The sequence below is a fragment of the Paralichthys olivaceus genome, chromosome 3, assembly GCF_024713975.1.
Source record: "Paralichthys olivaceus isolate ysfri-2021 chromosome 3, ASM2471397v2, whole genome shotgun sequence".
NCBI lineage: Eukaryota > Metazoa > Chordata > Actinopteri > Pleuronectiformes > Paralichthyidae > Paralichthys > Paralichthys olivaceus.
This window is the reverse complement of record NC_091095.1, coordinates 6,016,759-6,039,906: the sequence shown is the minus strand read 5'-3', so window position 1 is coordinate 6,039,906 and position 23,148 is coordinate 6,016,759. Positions and strand designations below refer to the sequence as shown.

The 23,148-nt window shown below is 44.3% G+C and overlaps 1 protein-coding gene across 2 annotated transcripts in view; it reads right to left on the bottom strand.

Moving 5' to 3' along the window:
• Positions 1-1,250: 1,250 nt before the first annotated feature.
• ror1 (receptor tyrosine kinase-like orphan receptor 1) overlaps positions 1,251-23,148 on the bottom strand; it is a 113,600-nt gene continuing 91,702 nt past the window's right edge. For both annotated transcript variants that reach the window (XM_020098596.2, XM_020098595.2), the window contains 8 exons: positions 11,341-11,468; positions 9,822-10,139; positions 8,995-9,240; positions 8,659-8,873; positions 6,004-6,183; positions 5,047-5,274; positions 4,556-4,920; positions 1,251-4,222 (listed from right to left, as the gene is read on the bottom strand). In XM_020098596.2, coding sequence (XP_019954155.1) covers positions 3,523-4,222; positions 4,556-4,920; positions 5,047-5,274; positions 6,004-6,183; positions 8,659-8,873; positions 8,995-9,240; positions 9,822-10,139; positions 11,341-11,468 — 2,380 coding nt within the window. In that variant the 3' untranslated portion in view covers positions 1,251-3,522. The remainder of the gene's footprint in view (positions 4,223-4,555; positions 4,921-5,046; positions 5,275-6,003; positions 6,184-8,658; positions 8,874-8,994; positions 9,241-9,821; positions 10,140-11,340; positions 11,469-23,148) is intronic.

Genomic DNA, 23,148 nt, shown 5'->3' with positions numbered 1-23,148 from the left:
ACTGAATCCCTCTGCACTGTTTTACTCTCCGTTTACATGTTGTCCCCATCAGAACCTCATGACGCAGCGGAAATCACTGTACTTTAAAGCTCTGTGCATAATCCCTCTCAGCCACTCAACACAATCTACATGTATCTGTCTCTTTTATTCATCCATCTTTCTTGCTTTAAGCACAACCATTCTCTTTTTTCAGCCTCTCCTCTACTTTCAAAGGACCCTGAACTCAAAAGGCCAAAAGAGGCTCCTCTTGCAGAGAGCACCCTGGGGCCGGTGGGGAGGGAGTGGTCGTCCCATAGGTGACACGGTCTGGTCACAGGAAGTTATGGCTTCTCTGAACCAGAAGGGTTTTAGCATCGGGACAGTCCACACCCATTCCCACTACAGCTATCGTTGAGACTCAGGGAGGATGACGTTCAGGTTCATTCACTCAGTGATGAAAGTTGTGCCAAACGTATTAAAGTTTGTCAATTTTATGCTACTTTAAGCTTCAGCTCCACCACAAAAAGTCAAAGACAAAAGTATGCTGACCTGGTAGCTGAGTGTCGGAGGAACGGGTGTTAAACTCGCACTGAGCCGGTGGAAGTGGGACAGGGGCTTCTCTGTATCTGTGGGTCACAAAAGGAGCCATCAAAAACAGATTTTATGACACCTCAGATTAACTGTGGCCCGACCCCATTGGATGAACCTATCTAGCTGTGCTGGAGTTAGAATTAACTCAATCTTAAAATGCTGCTCACACAATCATGCATCTGTAAAAAATATTTTAACAGAGTCACAGGGGGCAGTGTTCTGCACAGATCCCTGTCAAGTTTGATACTTAAAATATATAAATGAAATAATAAGAGGAGAAAAATATCACTGTTAGATTGAAGTGGTCACAACTTGTAAACATTTGTAAACTGACCAAACTATTAACACACACACACACACACACACACACACACACACACACAGCTCATGTAAAGAATGTGACTTTGAGCAGGAAATGAGAAAAAACACAGAGCTACACTTTACTTGAGTCACTTTCTCATCTTTGGCCAAATTCATAGCTGGACTAATATTATTTCCAGCTGTTTTCATAACCCATACCCACACTACGGGGACAGCTAAAAGGCGCCACCACCTGGCCAATTATAGTCATTGTGCTTCAGGGGCAAATTTCATGACGTTCACAGCAGTTGTGATTTGATGCCACCCAGTGGATTCCCAGAGTTATTGCCACAGCAATGATCATCTCAGTGACGGCAGACTTAACCAAACAACATCATTTAATACATGATTCTGCAATACAAAACATCTGTGCAAAAATGTTCAGACACAATACAAAGACAAGGCCTCTCGTGGTCAAAAGGATACAAACCTTTTGAAGGGTACACTGTCGTTCAACTCTAAATGTATTTTTATGCTGTTTTTTTGTTTGGAAAAGAAAAGAATAAAATAAAAAAGGTACAACAACGATTTGTTTTTGCCAAATACAAAAGTACCTAGACTTGATCAAGATTCACAGTCTTGTGTACAAGTGGTTTTTGCACTGTTATAGTTTTACACATACATGTATGTCATTTACACGCAGGAGGTCACGTGTCAAAGGCCTAGGCAGCTCAGTCTGCTTCAGAGGAGAACAAAAGATCAGGATACAGTACAGAGACATGAGAAGGAAAGAAAAACTATGTGGAAAAACGATATTTAAAAACAGTTTGTTTGTAAAACAAGATTATAAAAAAACAACTAAACTGATTTGAATGAAACTTGGTGGAGGATTCTGCATCAGGGCAGAACTCGTTATATTTTCATGCAGATCTGGGGACAGAAGCAGGATCTCCCCCCCCCCCCCCCCCCACTTTCTTTACCATTAAAAGTCTTTTTAAACATTTTCATTGTTTTCCATGGGAATAATAAAAAAATCTTCATAATAAAAAAAATCAGGCACATTTAGGAAAGTGTTTGTAAGTTAATGCAGCAAAGTCTAAACCTGTCATATCACTAGTTACAGACAATCAGCTTCTCTATTGATGACCCCTCCAATGATAAGCGGTATCGCTGATGGGTGGATGAATAAACTAAAGGTCACGCTAACCTGAAGTGAATCTGATTTATTTTGATCAGCAGCTGCTTTCGAGACAAACTTAGTTATTTATCTACATTCAACAAAGCTTGTGGTTTTTTCATACTGTGTTTTACCTTCGGGACACATCCACAGTGATCAGAAGGTTTCATGTAAAACGTGTCCCTGATCAACAAATCCAGCTGATCAGAGACACAGAGAGCAACACGTGACTGAAACCAATGATTGTCTCCTACACAGATACTGGAGGAATTTCACTACTGAGAAAAAACATTTCCACAAATCTGGACCCAGTGAATTTAAATGTGGTCTGTTATGAGAGTTCATTGTTTTTATCTTCATTGTTTTGTGTGTAAAACCAGGAAAGCCAAAGACATAGATATGAAAACAAGCCCTGTGACTAAAAATCTGAAAATTCCTTCACAATTTAGACTGAAAACATAAAAAACTCATAAAAAATAAAAGATCACATCCAATCTTCAAGAGAAAATGTTTGGTGTGTGATTTCATTTGCAGATGTGAGGGATTAGATGTCGTATCCACCGGCAGGTTGGAAGATACATGTGGAGACGGTAAGATCGCAGACGAAGTGATGGAGGGAGGCACAGACAGGTTTGAGAGGCATTAACGCTCTTCTTCCTCAGATAGAGGAATGAAAGGAGGACGAAAGGCTGATGCAGAGTTTACTATTAAATTCAAAAACGAAGCAGATTGTAGTAGAGTGAAGTTTGAAAAGGCAAAGAGACCTGTGTCCAAGTCTCAGTTAGTCATGTTGAACATTCAGTTGTCATTTCTGAAAGGTGTGAAAATGATGATGAACGAGTGTTTCAGTTTCAGCTGCTTCGATGGACAGTTCCCACGTAAGAATCTAAAATGCTGAAGCGTCAGGTTACGTCACCTCCGCACCTCTGCTTTGTTCATTCTTCCTCACCTGCTGAATGCATCTTCTTTTTTTTTTACTGTACAAGCTTTGATGTACAGCACATTTTTCCATTTCAACGTCCAGAAACGAGCGAGTCGCACTGACCCAGAGGTCACGATGCAGCGTCTCCTCAGCATCCTGCAGGAAACAGGCCTTTACGTTGGTGACACTTTTTTGTCAGGTTGTAACACACGGAGAGGACACAGGGTGGACTCGCTACTTCTTCACCTTTAAAGTGTTTTCCATAATAAAAAGTTCTTTTGAATATATATCTTTGTATTTCATTCATTCAGGACTTATGTACCGTATTTACACAGAGGTTAAAATAAAAACATTTTCAAACCATGGTGGTAAGTACACTTGCTTTAAACAGTAAGGCATTTAAAAGTCAAACAGCCGTGTATATACTCGTGTGGCTGCGACAGTGTTTCTTGCTTCCAGACCTGTTTCTGTTCGTCTCTGTCCGACCAGAGGAGAATTCTTATATCAGGTCACTGGGTGAGAGGCCAGAGGCCGTGTCCGTCTATCTGTCTATCTACAGGTCTGCGGTGATGACTGAGTCGTACATCAGCACCTCAGAATCAGCTGTGAGCAGCGCCGATGTGTGTGATCCGTGGTCCAGCTGTCCCATCCCCTTCTGGATGACTTGTCCGTACATCTGAGCCGACCCTCCTCCGCTCCCTGGCATGATGCAGTGGGACAGCAGCGGTGCGTTGGCGTCGTGGTTGGAGCCTGTGGTGGAGGGCACACCGCTGACGTGACCCGTGCTGGTGGAGCCGCTGGCGCTGCTGGGCGAGCGGCTTTTAGGAGGTGGCAGGTGGTGCTGGATGACCCTGGTGGGCGGAGCAGGGGGAGGGAAGTGGGCAGGAAAAGCGGCGTATCCAGTGGGGATGGGGTATCCGTTGACGGGGATAAAGCGCTGGTGAGTTTGGGACACAGCCATGGGTGTCCAGCCCGGGATCTGAGCCATCTGGCCTGGCGTGGGAATAGCCTGGGCTGGGTAGAGGTATCCTGCGGCGGCAGCAGCAGCGTAGCGGGGGTTGCTGAGGTTGCTGACGGGGCTGGCACTGAGCGAGGTGGTCTGGGTGGTGGCGTTGCCCCCGCCACCAGAGGGAGTGCTGGAGCTGGCGTGGGACGACAGCCCCTCCCAGGCTCGCAGGCGGGCGTGGATGTCCTTGAACCTCGTTCTACGTCCTGGTCCCTCCTGCCAACACTCAGTCATCAAACCATAGAACCTAAGACACAAAAGATTTAGAAGTGAATGAATGAATGGTTATTTCAAACTATAAAACTTTGTACATGATGTTTGTAGTAAGATCAAGTATGTGAGAGTCAGGAGTGGCTGAATGAAGAAATGTGCTGCATGGAGCTCTACTATAGAATAAGATTTGACCCATTTGAAAAAAATAGAAATCATTTATGTTGTTGATATCAGAAGCGAATAAATACAGTTGGTCAGAAGACATCAGCTGAGGAGGCCGTCCTACTGTATGTTCTCACAACAAAAAGAATGGTGTTCAGTGGTGATGTTGTTGCTGAGGATTAACCTCTGTGACCTGTGAGATTACCTTGGCGGGCAGTCCTCAGGGCAGGGCAGCAGCTGCCTCTTCCTCACCATCTCCATCACTTCCTGGTTGGAGAAGCCGTAGTAGGGCTGCAGGCCGTAGCTGAAGATCTCCCACAGCACCACTCCGAACGACCAGATGTCCGAGTCGGTGGTGTACTTTCCGTAGGTGATGGCCTCGGGGGACATCCAGCGGATGGGCAGCAGCGTTTTGGGCTGGACGCAGTAGTAGTCCGACGAGTAGATCTCTCTGGACAGACCCAGGTCTGAAATCTTGATGTGAAGCTGTTCGCCCACGAGAATGTTCCGAGCCGCGAGGTCTTTGTGGATGTAGAAGTGACTGGCCAGGTATTCCATCCCAGCAGCCACCTAGATCAGGTTAGTTAAAAAAAAACAATAATTTAAGGATTTGTTAGATGTTTACTACGCTCCCCTGAAAAGAGTCACAGGGTCTTCTTGAACGATCAAACAGGAGAAGACCCATTAAACTCCCACCTGTATGGACATATGCAGGAAGTCTCCATGATCCAGGCTGGATTTCACCGTGCCGTCTTCGTCGCTGCTGCAGCCGACGTCTGAGTGCGGCGAGCGCATGATGAGGAACTCGTGGAGGTCGCCTTGAGGAAGGAACTCAAACAGCATGCAGACGGGCTGCTCCTGAGTCACCACACCCAGCAGGCACACCACGTTTGGGTGCTGCAGCTCGGTCAGCACTGCCGCCTCCTGTGTTGGGAACCAGATCAGAAATGAGGATTTTCAATTTTAAACGAAAAGAAAGACTGAAACAGAGATGAGTCGGGAAAGAAAGTGTGATGTCTGCTGCACACTAGATGATTATCAGCCCGATCTCCAGTCAGCCCTTGAAACAGTTGCAGGGGTTTTATCAATTTGAATCGAGCCCACTTTTTATGGCCACTCTTCAACACTAAATCAGATTTCTGGGTGTAGTGTCACTTTAAATGGTCTCTGCAGCCTCGCTCTCTGCAAATGGAAAGTGAGGATTATATTTTACACAAGTCATTTATTTCAAATCCTCCTTAACATCTGTATATTTATCTGGACGACCTGTCTGGAGTTACAGTTTGTTTTTGGAGCTATTTCAAGCAGAAATCATCCGGCGTCGAGTGATTTTTAGCCACATAGTCTCCCACGGGCCGCCACGTTTACCTTCTGTGGAAATATAAAAAGTCAAGCTGCAAGTATTGTGGGAAGACTGATACTTCCAAAGGGAAAATAGTCCCTTACAACTGCAGTATTTTAGTTTCATATATTTTTTAAACCACTTTAAACATATTTACCAGCTAGAAGCTATTTAGAGCAGCTGTACATGTTACTATTTTCTTCCATTTTAAGATACAGATTGCAAACCGTCCCCTCTACACTACTAATGTTTCTTTAAATGATGCAGGATTGGAGGAAGTAAAGCCTTGGTGACGGTGATTCACTCTGTACCTGCTGGAATTCGCCCCAGTGCTGGGTACTGGACAGATCCTTCAGGGTCTTAATGGCCACGAGCTGGGCCTGGTCCATGCCGGGTAGATACAGGTGACCCTTGTAGATCTTCCCTAAGGTGCACTCTCCGAGCTCCTCCATGAAGCGCACGGCCGACAGAGGAAGCTCTTTGGTCTTACTCTGCGGAGGGAAGAGGGAAAGAAGGGAAAATAAAAATGGAGCAATGAGATCAGTGGTGGAAACATTACAGCAAATCCTCTTTTCCTCACATCATCCTGTAATTGACAAATTTAAGTTAACATCGCTGCTTCCTAATTCGATGCAGGCAAACTGCCAGATATGACACCAAATATGTGTTGGAGCTTGTATGTGTATGTAAAAAAAATAAAAGTATAATCTGGGGAGTTGCTGCAGTAACTGTCATAATCAGACCATGATGTCAGGCCCTAATCACTCCCTTAGCTTTGGAAAGCTATGTGGGAAAAATCGAGAAACCTGGCAGTTTCAACGTGTGATTTATCTGACATGTTAGCAGCGTTTAAGACAAAGCAATTAGTTCTTCTGCCAATAAAACTGTAGAATCTGCTGCAGAAATAACAGAGAGAGTTCGAGCTTTCTTTGTGAGGGACGCCACCGGCTTTTTTCAGTCTGAGGAGGACTGGAGGTTTATTTGTTCGGCTAAATCCAACGAGGCTGATCTGAACTGTGGGGTTTTAACGTCATGTCAACAAAGAGGATTCACATTGTGAGAGAAGGCTCACATGAGGGAAAAAAGACAAGCCTGAGTTGAAAAGGTCAATCTGGTGACAGTCTTAGTTTTCTCATTATTTACAAGACTCTAACAACTATTAACAACTCTGTCACTCTGTGTTTATTTGTTATATATGGTTATTTTGGTTTTGTTGTGTATCCTCAGTGACTCCAGCTAAACTCTCATATTTAAGAACTGTGCAGGTGAAACAGGAGTGGGAATTTCTGTGTGTGTTTGTGTGTTTGTGTGTGTGTGTGTGTGTGTGTGTGTGTGTGTGTGTGTGTGTGTGTGTGTGTGTGTGTGTGTAGCTGCACTTGGGAGAAGATAAAAGGTGAGGAGAGGTTGGCAGAGATTTTCAGATTCCAGGAACTCAAGAAATTCCTCAGTGAGCAGGACACACACACTGAGGGGGGCGATGAATGTGTGTGTGTGTGTGTGTGTGTGTGTGTGTGTGTGTGTGTGTGTGTGTGTGTGTGTGAGTGTGTGTGAAAAGTTCTGAGACACGCAGATGTTTTTAGTTACAGGCTTGTTTCACCCCTTTTTTCCTCCCCACAGCCAAACCCTCAGATCCTCCTCACATCACCGCAGGTTTGTGTGTGTGCATGTGTGTTTATGTGTGTCTAAACGGATTGTCACAGGCAATGGCCCCTGGGTGACCCTGTAGCAATGCCTGCTGGGTAGGAGCCTAACCCAGGGGTAAGTTGTTGATTGGCGGGGCAGAGAAGAGGGATACTCATATTCACAATAATATATATAAAGGACTGTATAATATTTATCTATAACTTTACAAATCCTTCTAAAAGGTAGAAATTACATTCCTATTTAAAACTATAATAGTTAGGGACCAAGTTAGACACATGCACTGAGAAACAAAGCTTGAATGGTTTCACAGTCTGTTGTGTGAAAAATATCTCAGCTGTATAATCCCATAGCTGCACGGCCGTCACTCTGAAAACCTGTATTTGATGCACTGTAAACCTTTTGCAGACACCATGTCGTCATCTAACACAGCGAGGAACGATTTCCCTTTTTAGGACGGTGAAACATTTGTTCCATTCCAAAAAAAACGAAATAAACCAGAGATATTAATGGCAACTGACACTTCTGTGACATTTTGCGGTTCCCTCGGCAGCTGCTGATGGTAAAGTCATACTCATTACCTTGAATTTCAGCTCTGGTTTTACACATGCAGACACACTGTCTAGATAACCACCGCCACCCGCCCACCACCACCCCCATCAACACCACGCCGAGTAAGATAAACAGACATGATACGGCCGAGTGTGCGACCTTGAGAGAAATGTGATACAGATCCCAATGTGAGCTGTGTGTTGACTGGCAGAGCAGAGGCTTGATGATCCACATTACAAAGAGGTTCTGTGAAAGAAGGAGGGGAGGAAGGACAGAGTGAAGGATGATGAAAGAAAGAGTTCCAGGAGTGAAAGGATGGAGGGAGAGGAGCAGCGCAGAAAGATGGACTAGGTGAGAAGAGAGCGAGGAAGAGACGAGGGAAAAGAGCGACGGCGGGGGAGAGATAAACAAAGGAGAAGAGCTGCAGTTGAACTCTGCTGGACCTGCTGAGCTCTGATGATAGAGATCTGCAGCCTTGGCGGAGACGGAGAATTTCCATGTGCACGCTCACACACAGACACAGACAGACACACACGCTCACCCCAGCATGCTGCAACGTATCCCAGCTGACACACAGAGGGATGTGCCATCGTTGCTCTCATGACTAAGATACTACTCATTTTGAGTCACCACAGTAGAGTCCATAACACAGAGTGAGTACACACCAGCATACACCTAATGCAGCAGACGCTGTGTGTAATGAAGCCAGTTTCAGAAAAGCACAGAAAGAACCTTCATCATTTCATCAGTGTCACGACTGTGCTGCTCTCTACCTTCGGCTTGTACGTGGTTGTGAGCATGGACATCTCTACGTTCTGTCCTCGCACTGGTTTTGGCTGGCGGGGGGCGGGAGGCCTGGCCGACTTCTGGTTGTTGCGGCACACACAGATGAAGAAGAAGAGCAGGGCGATGGCTAACGGGATGGCCACACTGGGAACCAGGATGTACAAGATCTCCATGTTGCTGCCGCCAGACTTGTCTTTATGGTCTGGTGATGGATAGAGAGAGAAGATCAACATCGCACCAAAAGATTATCAGCACGTATTATAAAAACTAAATCAAGTATAAACAGGATCGACATGGATGTAAACATAGTTCTAGTGTCTCACCACAGATGGGTATGTCACACAGCTCCATGCGGACCCCCTCATCCAGCGTGAAGCACCAGGGGGCCTCGTGCTTGTTCCCTGGGTTGCGGCAGTACGAGTGTCCCCCGTTCAGCTCTGTATAGCGGAGGGCCAGGTAGGTGTGGCTGTGAGGATACTGCGAGTTCCACGGCTGACACTGACGGCCCGACTTGGTCACGCTGACCGTCCCGCGGTAGTCTGTCCCGCTGTTGTTGTAACACTTGTGATCTGGAAAGCAGGACAAGGTCGTGCATTACTTCTCCGTGTTGCTTTTGTGTATCTGGTAGTGGATAAATGAACTCGGATACCTGGGTGTACTCATGTGGTGCAGCACTGACAGTTGACTGGTTGAGCTGCTGGTGGCTGAACAGTAGGCGACCCCGTTGTTTCACGGTTTATCAATGTATTAATCAATTCATCATTTGTCATTTTTCAAGGAGAAATGCCACAATTTACTGGTTCCTGCAAATAAAATGTGCAGTTTTGCCGCTTTGAATTCTCACAGATGAAAGTAAATGAAATGTGTCTCGATTTTAACAAAACTAACAATCGGAAGGCCTCACACAAGTTTTGATGGATGTTTTTTTTTTACACTGTTTTAGACATTTCGAAGACTAGATGATTAAATCACTTGCTTGAAATTTATAAATTAAGAATAAAAAAAATCTAGTTTTACCAAAAAGCCATGGTTTTGAAACAGCTCCTCTTAGCAACCACAACAGAGACGACAGGGATTCGTCTCCTCAGAAGATTATCAAGAGTAGAAGTAATAAATTAAGTCATGGAATCATCAGGCGACATAGTCTTACTCTTGTTAATGGGCTCGGCCATGGGGATGCCTATCCTCAGACAGTTCGCAGCCTCCGGACTGTCGGCGGCGGCCAGGTCGTCGCAGTTCGGCAGCTTCAGTCTCTTCAGAATCAGAGGGTTGGAGCGGGCGATGATGTACTCCGTCTTGCACAAGTCGTTCTCCAGGATCTCGCACTCGTCTTTACACAGGTCCCTGGGTTTGTCGGTTCCCGAGCTGCGGTCGCACGTCGGGAAGGCGAAGTGGCAGAGAGACGGGATGGCGAACTGGGAGCAGCGATCGGACAAATGGTTGGACGTGCCGATCATGGTGAAGGCCGCTGGGAGTAAAGGAGGCAAAGGTGGCGTTAGAACAGAAAAAGGCCTGTGAGGATTTCTGGTCATCAACAATACAGTTTGTTTTTGATGTTTAAATGATATCTGATCTGATTCCGTGTCTCTTACATTCATGAGAGGAAATATAGACGTGAGCAGTCAGCAATGCTCTGCTCACTTCAGAGCGTCTACATACATCAAAGAGTGACAATGAAAGCTGCAGCATTAAACACATGATTCATAGTCATCCTGCACGTTTATGGCAAACATATGTTTTTCTGTGGTTGTCACTGCCAGGAAGTGGGATCTGTCCATGGGCGGAGGAAAAGACGAGCAATTAAAAAGTAGATAAGTAAAGCTGGATATTATCCAAGTGCTTCCACAGCTCGTCTCACTCGATAAAATGAAATAAAGATCAGTAAAGGTGACGTTAAGGTTTGGACAACGACTGGTTACTGAGTTTCCTGCAGCTCTGTGGCATCATAAATCTTTACTATCACTGGTCCTTGATCAGATCTGAGAGCGGGTTCATGGCCCCTGTGTCCCCGAAGTGTTCGGGGGGGGGAAAACTGACGACTGCACGGATGTAATCAATAACAGGCAACACTGAACAGACCTCTGAGGACGTACACAGGCAAGCACACAAAACAAAAACACACACGTGTGGAACAGAGGAGTTCAGTAGTTGGGTCATGAAGTCTGAGACCACTTGAAAGCAGGCTTTTCAAATTATTAATTATTATTTCAGCCAATATATATTTTAAGAAACTGCAATGATTCCAAGGATGTCGTTAGAAATGTTAACGTTGATGTTGTTTCCTGTAAATAAAAAGAAAACAAATACAACCAAATATTATAGAACTCGAATTACGAAAATTAACACATTTTTGTGAAAAGTTTAAACTTATATTCACATCTTTTTCAAACCTCTTTTTATTTTTCTCATCATGCTTTTATTTTTAATCTATATTGTATGTAAAGCAGTTCGAGCTTTCTCCTCGTATGAAAGGTGCTAAATAAATTAAGTTTATGATTATATCATCAGAGACTCGGAGGGAATTCGTTCATCGGTGAGATATGTTGGGAAACGAAAGCAAACTCGTACTGAATCTGTTTAAACAAAAGTTTGAAAATCTGCAAAAGAAATGTTGCAGGAAAAAAAAAGACATTATTAACGAATGACATCTCACATCGCCTCGTCCTCACCTGTGATCTGAGTCTCTATCTCGCCCTGCATCTGCAGTGAATCGACGAAGATGCTGCGGTTGCCGATGAAGCGTGCGCAGGCTATGCCTCTGTACGGCTGGCAGAATCCCTCCTCATCAAACTCCTCCCTGAGACAAACACAAACACAGAGAGAATTAGTTTCAATCAAATGAAACATGCTGCAATACACAGGAGCACCTCTAGATGTCAGCCTCTCTTTGTAATACACAGAGATGACTGGGTGGACTGTTTCTTATTGCAGATTCTACAACAGTTTTCTCTTTGTTTCTCCTTTTGCTTGACGAAAGAGAGTCACACACAAGTCAGCAGCTCCCCAACACACACACAGTAAAGATGTAAACCACAATAAGAATTAATGGTTGGTTGTTTGACCTTGTTGTTGTTTATCATGAGCCATGATTTGAACCACATGGACACAGAGAGAAGCAGCTGATGATCATGTTTTCACAACAACAAAGATCTGACCTCCTTCAATGACTCTTTTCATTTTTACTCCCTTTTCTGATTTCACTTCCCAGGTGGTGTCGTAACTCTGCGCTCCTGCTGTTCTTTTGTTTTGTTTTACTAATGAATTCATCTCCCTCCATCTCTCACCTCCCTCAGTCATACACACTCACACACACATGCACACACATAAACACGACACACAGAGAAACCACATGCTGACTCGCAGGCCTGTTTGCTCAGTGTGATCACTGTGTCATGTGCTTTAATTCGGGCCATATGAGGAGTGTGAGTCAACGCACAACCACAGTATAGAGTATGTATTTAATAATATTAAATATAATATATAAAATAAATAGAACACACACTCATACCTCCGGCAGGACCCGACAATCAAGCTGCACTAAATTTCACACCCTCATAGATATCAGTTTAAATATTATTCCCCGAGAAAACTGTGAAAATGTGCGAAAACGCCCTAAATTGCAATGTTTAAAAAAGTATTTAAAAAATCCTGGATCCGCACCAAAATGTAATGGGCTCTTTCCTGAACCATACCACATCCTTCCACCAAGTTTAATGGAAATCCGTCCAGTAGTTGTTTAATCTTGCTTACAAACAAACAAAAGAACGCAACAGTCTGAAAAGAGCTTTATTTGAAATAATTACAGCGACTAACAACTTGTGGCGAACTATAAAAACCCAGCTCGTGTCTTAATGCTTCATTATCACCCGTCCCTGCCTTTGTTGAAGCGGGTCATGAAGTTTACAAGGGACGTTACGATGTGTGAATTACACTAATTACTTCACCAACTGCAATAAAACGCTGCAGAGATGCACCTGGAGACAAGATGACAATGATGGAGGCACACACAGAAACGCACAAGGATCCATGTGGGCACAAACAACTGTACTGACACCAGGGTGGGTGTGTGTGTGTGTGTGTGTGTGTGTGTGTGTGGTGTGAGATGGAGGTCATTAGGTTCCCTCTCTCTGAGGAGTGTTAAGTGAGTGAAGGGCCAAGGTCAGCTCTCCCCCTGTCTGCAGATCTAAATGAGATTTCCAGACACGGACACACACACAGACACACACACACACACAAACTATAGCATCGGTCTGCATTCTGTCGGTTCCACGGAGATATGGTGACATTACGTTTACAGCTTAATACAAGTTTAAGACGATTTTATCCTCAGAATATGTAATTTCCCACTAAAATGTGGATATCGGTAATAATGAGTTCATGTTGTGGTTCGCCTGCAGACGGCTTCGCACCACTTCATCAAACCACAAACCACTTCATCTTCACGTATTTTCCCTTCGGCAGAGAGCTCCTTCTCGTTAGGTGGAAATCACATCAATAAATCTATAAGCAAAGAGTCTCCCAGTGAAAAAAAAAGATGAACTGATGGGAGTGTTTATTGATTTTAATGCACCAGAGGATGAAAAAGACTAAGGGATAGAGTGAGTTCGGGAAGCCGAGAGGTTAGCATTGGTTGTGCGTCACCAAAGACGGTGGACGCACACATCCACACTGACTTTGAGCCACACACAGACAAGTAAATGACAAGCGAGAGTAGACGATCCACCACAACGCAGCCAGATCCCTGCGGGCAAATTACAACTCCAGCCAGTCCGAACGGCCTCGAACGAACCGTCTCAGTCCAAATCACAAACCGACCGCCGCTGTCTTTATTTTCACTTTCCTCACTTTTGAATACGACTGAATTGGGTCTCAGAGGCGCATTAAAGCGTCTGCATCCCTTACAGCAGAGCACAAATGACTTATAGCAGGTTTAAAGAGTGAAATGGGCAGGAAAGGACGCATGTCCAAAAAAGCCTAATCACATCTGAGACATCTGAGGTTTTTCTGAAAGTCTTTCCCTGGTTTCCATTTATTTCTGTGTGTCTGTGTAAGCTATCCCAGGCAGACACAGCCAAGCGTGGTTGCTATTTGTGTAAACAGTGGATGGCTGTTTGGGATTTTTATTTTACACACCAACGCCATGGGCCTTCTGGTGTAATGTTTTATAATCGTAATTACAAGGGGAGGCTCAGGACCAATAGACTCCAGATCTAAACAGAAACTCACAACGGAACCTAAACAAAATATTTAGGACATCTTGATTCATTGTCAAATTACTTCTTTTTTTTCAGCCTCATTATTTATTTAGAGAAACACTTGTTATGCAGCCGTGCTCTTTTTTCTCCAGCACCATCCACATGGCCACACACCGCTTACACCTGAGTGGTGCCAATAAGACCCAGACTGCAGCCAGACAACCTTGAGAAGCTTTTGAATACAGTACATCCTGATGAGATGTGAGTTTTCAGTGTGTTTAATGAAACTGGGCACATATGCTGAGTTCTACTGTTTTTAATAACGATAGACACATTAGGAATAACACATGTGGAAGAAGTCAAATATTCGTTTCTGTGTTTGTCAGCAAGATTATGAAAAAACTACAGAACGAATTTTCACGAAACCCAGTGGACGGATTGGACGTGGGCCAACAGAGATTGTAATAAACTTTGGCCTGGATTTGAGCAAAGTTCCAATCAATTCTTCTTCACTGATTTCATGGATCTAGATTAGGGTGATATTTATCAGTGTGTGTAGTTTGGTGCAGATCCAAACACAGATCTGGATCTAGTGGATTTAAATGTGGTTTCATTAGGGAGTAGAGGCTTTTGTCAGCCACTGAACATTAACAGATATTCAAATTTTAATGGAAAGGAAGAAAGAAATGACTTGAGTCATGAGAGACGAGTCATAAAAACTAATATATGGACTGTAAAAGTATGCAAAGTTACATATGAAGTACTTTTCCAATTCACACCAAACAACGATCTGCACAAACCCTGCAGCTGGAATAGAAATGATCGATTAACAGCGTCATCGAGACATTTTAAAGTGAACAGTTGTACGGTTGAGAGTGATTTGAAATCCATTAAAAAACGTTTATGAGCATGGACATTATCACTGTAGCAGACTGTTTATTCCAGCATAAAGTTTTTTTCACTCTGGTCTGTACTTTGATTATGGAGGAAGTCTTTTTAGGCCTTGAACGTGTAAAAGTGGATATTTCTCATCAACAGATCTGCTCGGTTGGTGGATGAGATGTTTGTGATGAGTTGTGGGGTCAAGAGGATGTGAAACTCAACGCTACTTGTCGAAGGGAATATCTGACAGAAGAGATTTGAGGAGGTGAGGACGTGAGGGGGCAGAGGGTCAGATCCCAACGACATTGTAGATTTCAGGGTTTGGTTTTCTAGGAGTTGCTGTGGTCGCTGAGTGAAGAGGAGATTAGCTGCATGAGGCTGCAGCTGTTGGATCCAGATTGGGCGGGGGGGGTGCAATCTTGTGCAATACAGATTTTTTTCTTATAATTACAGCTTCCTGTTGATGATTTGAAGACGTTTTGAAGTGTGGTTATGAAACAACATAAGCTCAGAGACAAACCGAGGTTTGATGACCATATTCGAACTAAACTACGCATTATGCATCATGTGTCTGGTTTTAAATGTTTGACCACAAAGCAATAATGTAACATTAATAATAACGTAAGTTAATAATGTAAGTTTACTGGTATATATTCCACAACTAAAGGGAGTTGTCTACGAACTGTAATAAAATAAATGGTAAAGAAAACATGCAAACTCCAAAAACACAGCAGCATTGTTTGCAAAATAAGTATTTGTGATGTAAAGTGATAAGGCCTCATGCTGCAGTAAAGACATCTAACAGTGTACCTCCTCTGAGTCTGTGTACGTGTGTGATGGTGTCCTGTATTAACGGGAAGGTGTCCAACTGCAAATCAAAGACACTTGTAGGTCTGAGACAGAATGAAGAGGCCGAGATGAAGGAAACAAAAGAGAATCGCGTGGTCGCTCTTCTCATGGGATCGTGTTTACTCCTTAGAATAAAGAGCGAAAGGAGAAAACACAATCTGTTCAGCATTATTGCGCCTGTTCACGATCAGGAGAGGTAACACAGAAATTGTGCTCAGCTGAAACATGAATTCACGTTTTCAGTTTTAGTTGTGCAACTTATCCTGATATTTTTCATCAGCCCACTAGGTCTATAACGAAGATATTCACGTGTTCTCAGCTCACGGTGTAATTCAATTATCACAGGAGTCTTGCAGAACACAATGTGTGGTTGCATGTAATGATCGCTCATTGACAAGGAGCCAAAATGGCCACCGGAGGCTGAGGTTGACTGGGGTCTGTGGCTGCCAGTGGCCCGTGACCGCACTGGGAATGAACAATGAGCGAGGGCAACTGAGGCGCTGAGTTGAAGTAGAAGGCCCCTCCAGGGTCCTCGTGTTACTACTGTTCACTGACTGCAACCGTACACGCTTCTGTCAGAGAGACGCATGGAGAGACTCAGAGTGAAGGGAAAGAGGAAGGAGGGAGAGGCTTCAGAGATAATGTGCAGAGGAGTAAGTGTAAAAATATATATTTTGTTGTCTGGAGAATTACACTTACACAGAAGTGTAATACGTAAAACGATTCCGAGCAGAAAAACATTTCTTCACATTACAAAACTCTGGCACAGATTTAATTGGCCGATGTATATTGAGCTCAACTCTACCTTGTTTTTGCCAGAGGCATCTGGCAACAACACTGCTTCAATGGACTGGGCCCACTGAAATGAGTGAGGGGGCTGCATATTTATATCTGGGGCTAATGTTGGCTTTAATACGGCCGCCTGAATCATGGTGGTCAATCTCAGCTCATGATAAATATTGTGTAGAGTTTAAAGAGTTTAAACAAGCAACTATTTCTGTTGCCAGTGAAACACATCAGTGCCAGAGGAATTTTCCCAGAAATGACAGAGCAGGGAGCGGTGGGATCGAACAGTAAACTCTGAAGCTTTTAAGAAACTGCTCATGGTTGATTTATCATTTGTTACTTCCAAGGAGGATTTCATTTTTGTTCTGTTGGTCGGACTTTTATCAGGATTACACAAAAAACTACTGGATGAAACTTGAGTTGTGCGACAGGGAGGGGCGGATCCAGGTGTGGGGCCAGGGTGGGGCCACTTACTGAATCAGGAATTGTGGATGATTGTTGGATATATTGTCCCCTCTGTGTAAACTGTGCAGCCTTTATGGCCCCTGACTTAGACAAAGTCTAGATCTGTGAATGGCGACAGGAAGAGCACCTTCTTTGTTGAACTCCCAGATACAGGCTGGTGTTTGAAGTGTCTCGCTCTGCAGAAGAATTTGTTTTTGGGCCCCGTCTTTGCCCACACAGGCTAGAAGTTTTAATAACAGGGTTCCCACACACTCTGTGATGTGACGTGCAGGGAAGGAGCCTGACATCAACCCCTTCACTCCTCACGATGCCCCTGACCTGGTGACATCACTTCCCCCGCAGGACTGCAGAGTATCGGGGGTCCGGGCGAGAAAGGGTTCGGGGAGCGAGGGTGTCAGTCAGCCGAACAATTAGGAGGTTAATACGTCTCCTACAACTTAACACAAACCCTGTAGTGTTTGGACAGACGCAGGCACACACAAACAGATCGAGTGCAGGGATCACACAGTAGAATCCATTACCACAGCCGTGAATTACAGAGGAGGAGGAGGTGGGAGGGTTTTGTTTGACTAATCCCTGACTTATTGGGTGTAGAGGTCTCAGAAAACAAATAACAGACATGAGGAGGGGGGGGGGCAGAAGGTTTAGGAAAGCACAGAAGTAAGGAAGGGAAAGTAAAAGCTGCAAAATAGAGAAATGGAAAAAAAAAACAGAAGAATAAATTGGAATAATTGAGGGAAAAAAGTGAGTGGTTTCCACCTGGACACCTCCATGTTCCCTGTGTTACATCTGTGGTGAATCCCAGCAGCAACGTCCAGTCCCACCAGCCTGTTTCATACCACAGGCTGCTGTTCTCCATCTGGTATGATCTCACCACGCTGCTTAAACCGAGGTCATGGCTTCACAAAGATTAAATCGTTATTATCAAGTTTTGTTTGATAGTATTAAAACAGCTGTCCCGGAGAGGATAGGATTGCTCAACCATCATCTCTCTTCTGAAGAGGTGAACTTTGCTTCGCTCTTTCAGATCCTCCTTGATTTCTCAGATTCTTCTGGCCTTCTCACAAGTTTGGGAGTTTACATGTGTTTATAGACAGTTTGCTTCAAAGTTCGGTCTCCCTCCATCACTTGCTTTTGTCATGTTTATCATCTATCCATCACGTATCTGCTTAGTCACTCCCAGGGTCAACTCTTCGTCTGGCTGTTAGGTTCAAACCAAGAACCTTCTAGCTGTGAGGTGATGGTGCAGCACCACTGGACCACGGCACCGTACCTACAGATCATTGTACCCACACTCTTCCACTCACTACGTATTTCCCCCCTCTCGATGTGACAGTTTTTTGGTGAGCACAAAACAAATTGAAAGTGCATGTTGTAGTTCTATAGAGACAGAAAGGTGACGTAAAAAACATTACCTTTTGGCAACAGAAGATCGGGGACATGTCTGAGTATGAAAATTATACCAGATCATAATCCTTTTTTCCAAATGTAATTTTTTCCCCTGGAGCAATATCACAAACATCCTTCATGTTGCATTTGCGCTGCTGAAAAAATTCTTGTCTTAACTTTTTTTTTTTTTTTTCAAATAACATTCCTTGAACTGACTCCAGGCTGCCTGCAAACGTCCGGGTGGAAATAATAATAACAGGAAAGAGAAGAGTCCAAAAAGAAAGAAAAGGGGAAAGAGATGATAGCCGAGAGCAAAGCCACCCCACCACCTGCCACACACACACACACACACACACACACACACACACACACACACACACACACACACACACACACTTCCCTGCATGATTTATATCCTTAGATCACAGACCCCACTCTGAACACACAAAGGCAGACACTTAAAAACAGGAGGACCCGTGTTCTTGGCTGACGACTGACTGACGGAGCACGCGGAACAAGAATCCACACGTTTTAAACAGAAGCGTGGTTTCCTGCAGGTAAAGTGCAATAATCCTTGATGAGAGCGATTAAGAGGCATGTGTTGTGGGGAAGGAACACAATGTCACACTATGGAGCCCACAAATAATCCCTGCTAACACAACGTGTTGTCAAAAGATCTGCAGCACACAGAAAACCAAACACAAAGCGCTTTGAGTCTGATTTAAAAGATCCATTTCAAGTGTTTTAAATAATATCACTTCATGAAGCTGAAGCAAATAAGACATGTTGAAGGAATGTGGCCATGACAGTTAAATCAGAACAGTGCTTCAGACACGAAATATCACAAACGATCAGATTAGTGACGTTAATCCTCAGCTGGAAGACAGCTTGTGTGGAACAAGTTATATTTATGTGGGTTTTAATTTAAACACACACACACACACACACACACACACACATGCTGACAGTTATCAAATGGATAAAATAACAGAGAGGCCAAAAAAACTTGACATGTAAATGCAGACACGTGATATTTTTTGCCAACGTGCTGCTTTTTCAAAACAGTCTGGAGAGGATGTGGTTCCTGAATGTTCCAATAAAAGATGGTTTACAGGCTCCTGCACTCTGAAAAACAAACAAGACTAACTAGAACAGTATTCAACTGAAGGGCCGGACACATGCTTAGAGTCGTCACCACATATTTTCAACATGCTCTACACATGTATGTGTTTGTGTCACGTGTGCTTGTTGTATGAAGTTGCTGTTCGTGGTTGCCGGACAGATAAATACAGTGAGTGTATTTCAAATCCAGAACAAATGGTTATTTTAGAAATTGCACCAATCCAACTCTTCCTCTGCAAGTACTGATGCTTTACCTCAACTGATACTGAATATTGATCCAATTTCCATCATCTGTTCTGCTCATCCTCACACTTACAGCCGATTGCAGGTCTGCAATAAAGCTAACCCCACTCTGCATGTCTTTGGTATGTGGGAAGAAGCCGGAGTAGCTGGAGAAAACACACACAAACATCGGAAGAGAAACCCCCCGGCCTAAACTGGAATCAAACCAGGAACCTTCTTGTTGTGAGGTGACAGTGATATTGATCCGATGCTATTGCAGTAGCTTTTTCTAACCTGCCTGTTTGGAATGGGCTGTTTGTTTGGCCAGTGGTGATGCTGGTTTACGAAACTGAAAAAGTGACCTGCAGTAATTGAGCGGCGGCGAGTCAAGAAACAAAACAGTTTCATCGACATCGTGACCTCGATGAATTTCTTCTTTATTTGCACGTTGCTCTGTCTCATCTCTCTGTTAGTTAAAGTTGATGTCAATCTGTTCTGTCAAAGACCACACCCGTCTTCATTAGAATCATTTGAATCAATTCCACTGTCGCCCTTACGTAACATCAAAAGTCTGTCTAATAAAATCTGTCTGTGGAACAGATGTGGGAGCTGAATCACTGACTGAAAGCCAAAATGTCCTCTAGTCTTATCCATGCACTTTACTGTCAGCTGCCAAGAGCAGTAACTAGAAAATTGATTGATGAATTTACAACAATTGTTCAAATGAAAGGGCATCTTTTATCAACAATCTCAAACATCAAACTGCATTGATCCTGTTAAGCTTTACAAATTACTAAACATCTCCTGGCTCAGACTCCGAGTCCAACTGATAAAAACAAAAGCCTCTATTTATATCCAGACACACTGAAGGTTCACTGAGCCTCCCTCTGTTCCTCTCACACACTCCACCACCACTGAAGGAGAGAGAGAACATTTCTGTGGACACTTTGTCTGCATGAATCATGAATGTGCTATTTTTTTCTGAGTGTGTGCGTGTGTGTGTTCATTGGGGGTTTAGGTCAGAGTTCAGGGAAACCCCAAATACCCCATCCTGGCCTTGTAAGCCTCAGGGACAATCCGTGAGTAGGACGGGCACGCACGTACGCACACACGCACGCACACACATGAAGGCGCCATGCACACACAGGTTTGTGCAGCTATCCTGAACAGGACTTTGCATTGACCTGCATTCATAATGGGTAGCCTAACCTTATCCCTAAACTTAACCATGACCAATTCATACCAATCCGTAACCTTAACCTAACCACCTCTTACCACTAAGCTTAACCAGGACCTCAGAACTGACTTTTTGCCTCATTACGACCAGGCTTTGGTCCTCATGAGGTCTACTGGTCCTGACAAGGTCCGTGTTTAAACTGGAAAAGGTCGCACAGGGGGAAACAAAAAACGAGTACACACACATTCTTAACCCACAGACTTTACCAGACCAGACCTGACCTTGACCAGACCTGCCAACGGGATCACCAACAGACAGGGGGCACACAGGGGATTCTGGGAAACAGGAAACAGGAAGCGGGCCCTGTCCAAGCTAAGCGTGAAAGCCCTGTTTATAATGACTTGTGTATGAAACGCTCCGTGTGTGGTAATGTGCGTGCAGACAGACCCGCGCCCTTTGCTAAAGCCTAACAAAGAAAATTGCTTTAATGGTTAAAGCCGGCGACACATCGTGACAGTGTGTGTGTTCACATGTGTTGGCCTGCGTGTGTGTGTGTGTGTGTGAAGCCCGTTGACCTGGGCAGCGTTTAGCAGAGAGGCATCCAGGCTGGCGGGAGGAGGCCGCAGAAGGATCTCTGGTTTCAAACATTGCCGGAGCCCTGGGACCGGCCGTGTCAAAGGGCCTGTCCCCGATGAGCCATATTAGAGCCCTGATCCCCAATCAATCAGCACCGCGCTACAAAGAATCCACAACAAGTTGGCAATTAAGCCCCGCGGAGGATTTAACCAAACATGTGTGCGAGATTGAGTTTGTAAGAGTTACTGTGTGTGCACTTCTTTGACGAAGTGAGACTGTGTGCATTTGTGCGACTGCATGTGGGTAAAATCCTTGTGAGACAGAAGGGGGGGGACTCAGACCCAGTCTGCTCCGGACATGCAGAGCAGAGGACAGAGGTGAAGAAAAGTCTCAGCAGGCCATCTTTGTTTTTTCTTGTGTATCAGTGTAGCTACGTACACACAGTGGTAATGTATACACTCACTTAACCACTGGAATCCAAAAATTAAAGCAAACATGGGCAGAATCAATCTTTTCTTCATTTTCCACAAGAAAGTTTGGTCCATTTTCCATGTTTGGACATTAACAGCACACTTAGAAATGAAGGGATATCGCAGCTATTGCTCTCAGTCTCAGTAAAGTACGGGCTGACAAAACTCTGCTGGTATAGAGCCTGTTGTCGGCCGATTAGAGTCTGAATGAGTTCCAGAGTCAGGGAGATGTTTCTTTTCTAAATCGGATTTCCACCCCCCACGTTAGTCTGATGTGGAGTGCCGAAGTGGATCAGTATGTGGCAGAGGGGTAGTGCATCCAAAAGTTGAGTGGGCCTGTCATCCCCTCAGTGAATGGGTGCGATGCTTGTGGTGTGGAGCAAAATCATCATCAATCCTGGCCGGAATCTGAGAACCACAGCGGTGTTGACACTGGCACTGAGGTGAGGAGAAGTGAAACCAAAATCCAGAGTTTCTCAATGCGCCGCGCACACATTCACAGTCCGACTTAAGAGGCTATTGTGACCGAAAGCAGTTCTTGCTCAAACGCTGCAGGCGGCGGGTGAAGGGGGTGAGAGGAGACGCTGGATCTCAAACTGTGGACCTGGGTTCAAACCTGCACGTTGCTCAACTGTCCCCGAGAACGAGACTCAGGATTAGATTCAACTTTGGACTCAACAAAAATGGGCGCATTATTTATCCGTTTGTCGACTAACATTAGCAGTAAAGGGATTTTACTCCTCTTTTAAAAGTGCATTTAAAGTAATAGCTCATGGCTGCAGTATAGGTCATGAACCCTGTTCTCTCCATGTTAGCGGATGGGACAGTACATATTCAATGAATGCTCTTTTTTCCAGTAGGTTTGGTTTGAATTAGTTATACGAGGTGAAACATCTTAATAAACAGCTGAGACTGACTCGTGGTTGGTTGAACACGTGAATCAGCCAAATATGACCCAATCATGGACTGCTCCCTCTCAGGGACCGGACAGACGCCTTGTCAGAGGAGATGTCAGATGTTTCAGGGATTTAGACACACACGAGGATGGAGCAGAACTATATCTGCATATTTCCGTGGATTTATAAATTCTCCTGAATTTGTGTTTGCACATTTCGGGTGGTTGAGAGGTGCAGGTTTTATCTTAAATTTTACAGGAATTTAATATGAAAATAGCCAAGATTACATCAATATTTCTGTCAATAGCTGATTTAAGAGCGGCAGTGAGTCTTGTCTGTTTGGATTCTCTTTGTGGCGACTTGCATCTTCGCCACATCAGTGATAAGTCATGTAAATGCCAAAGTCAGCTGGTGGATCAATCAGACCACGGGTTTGCCCGCTGGACTA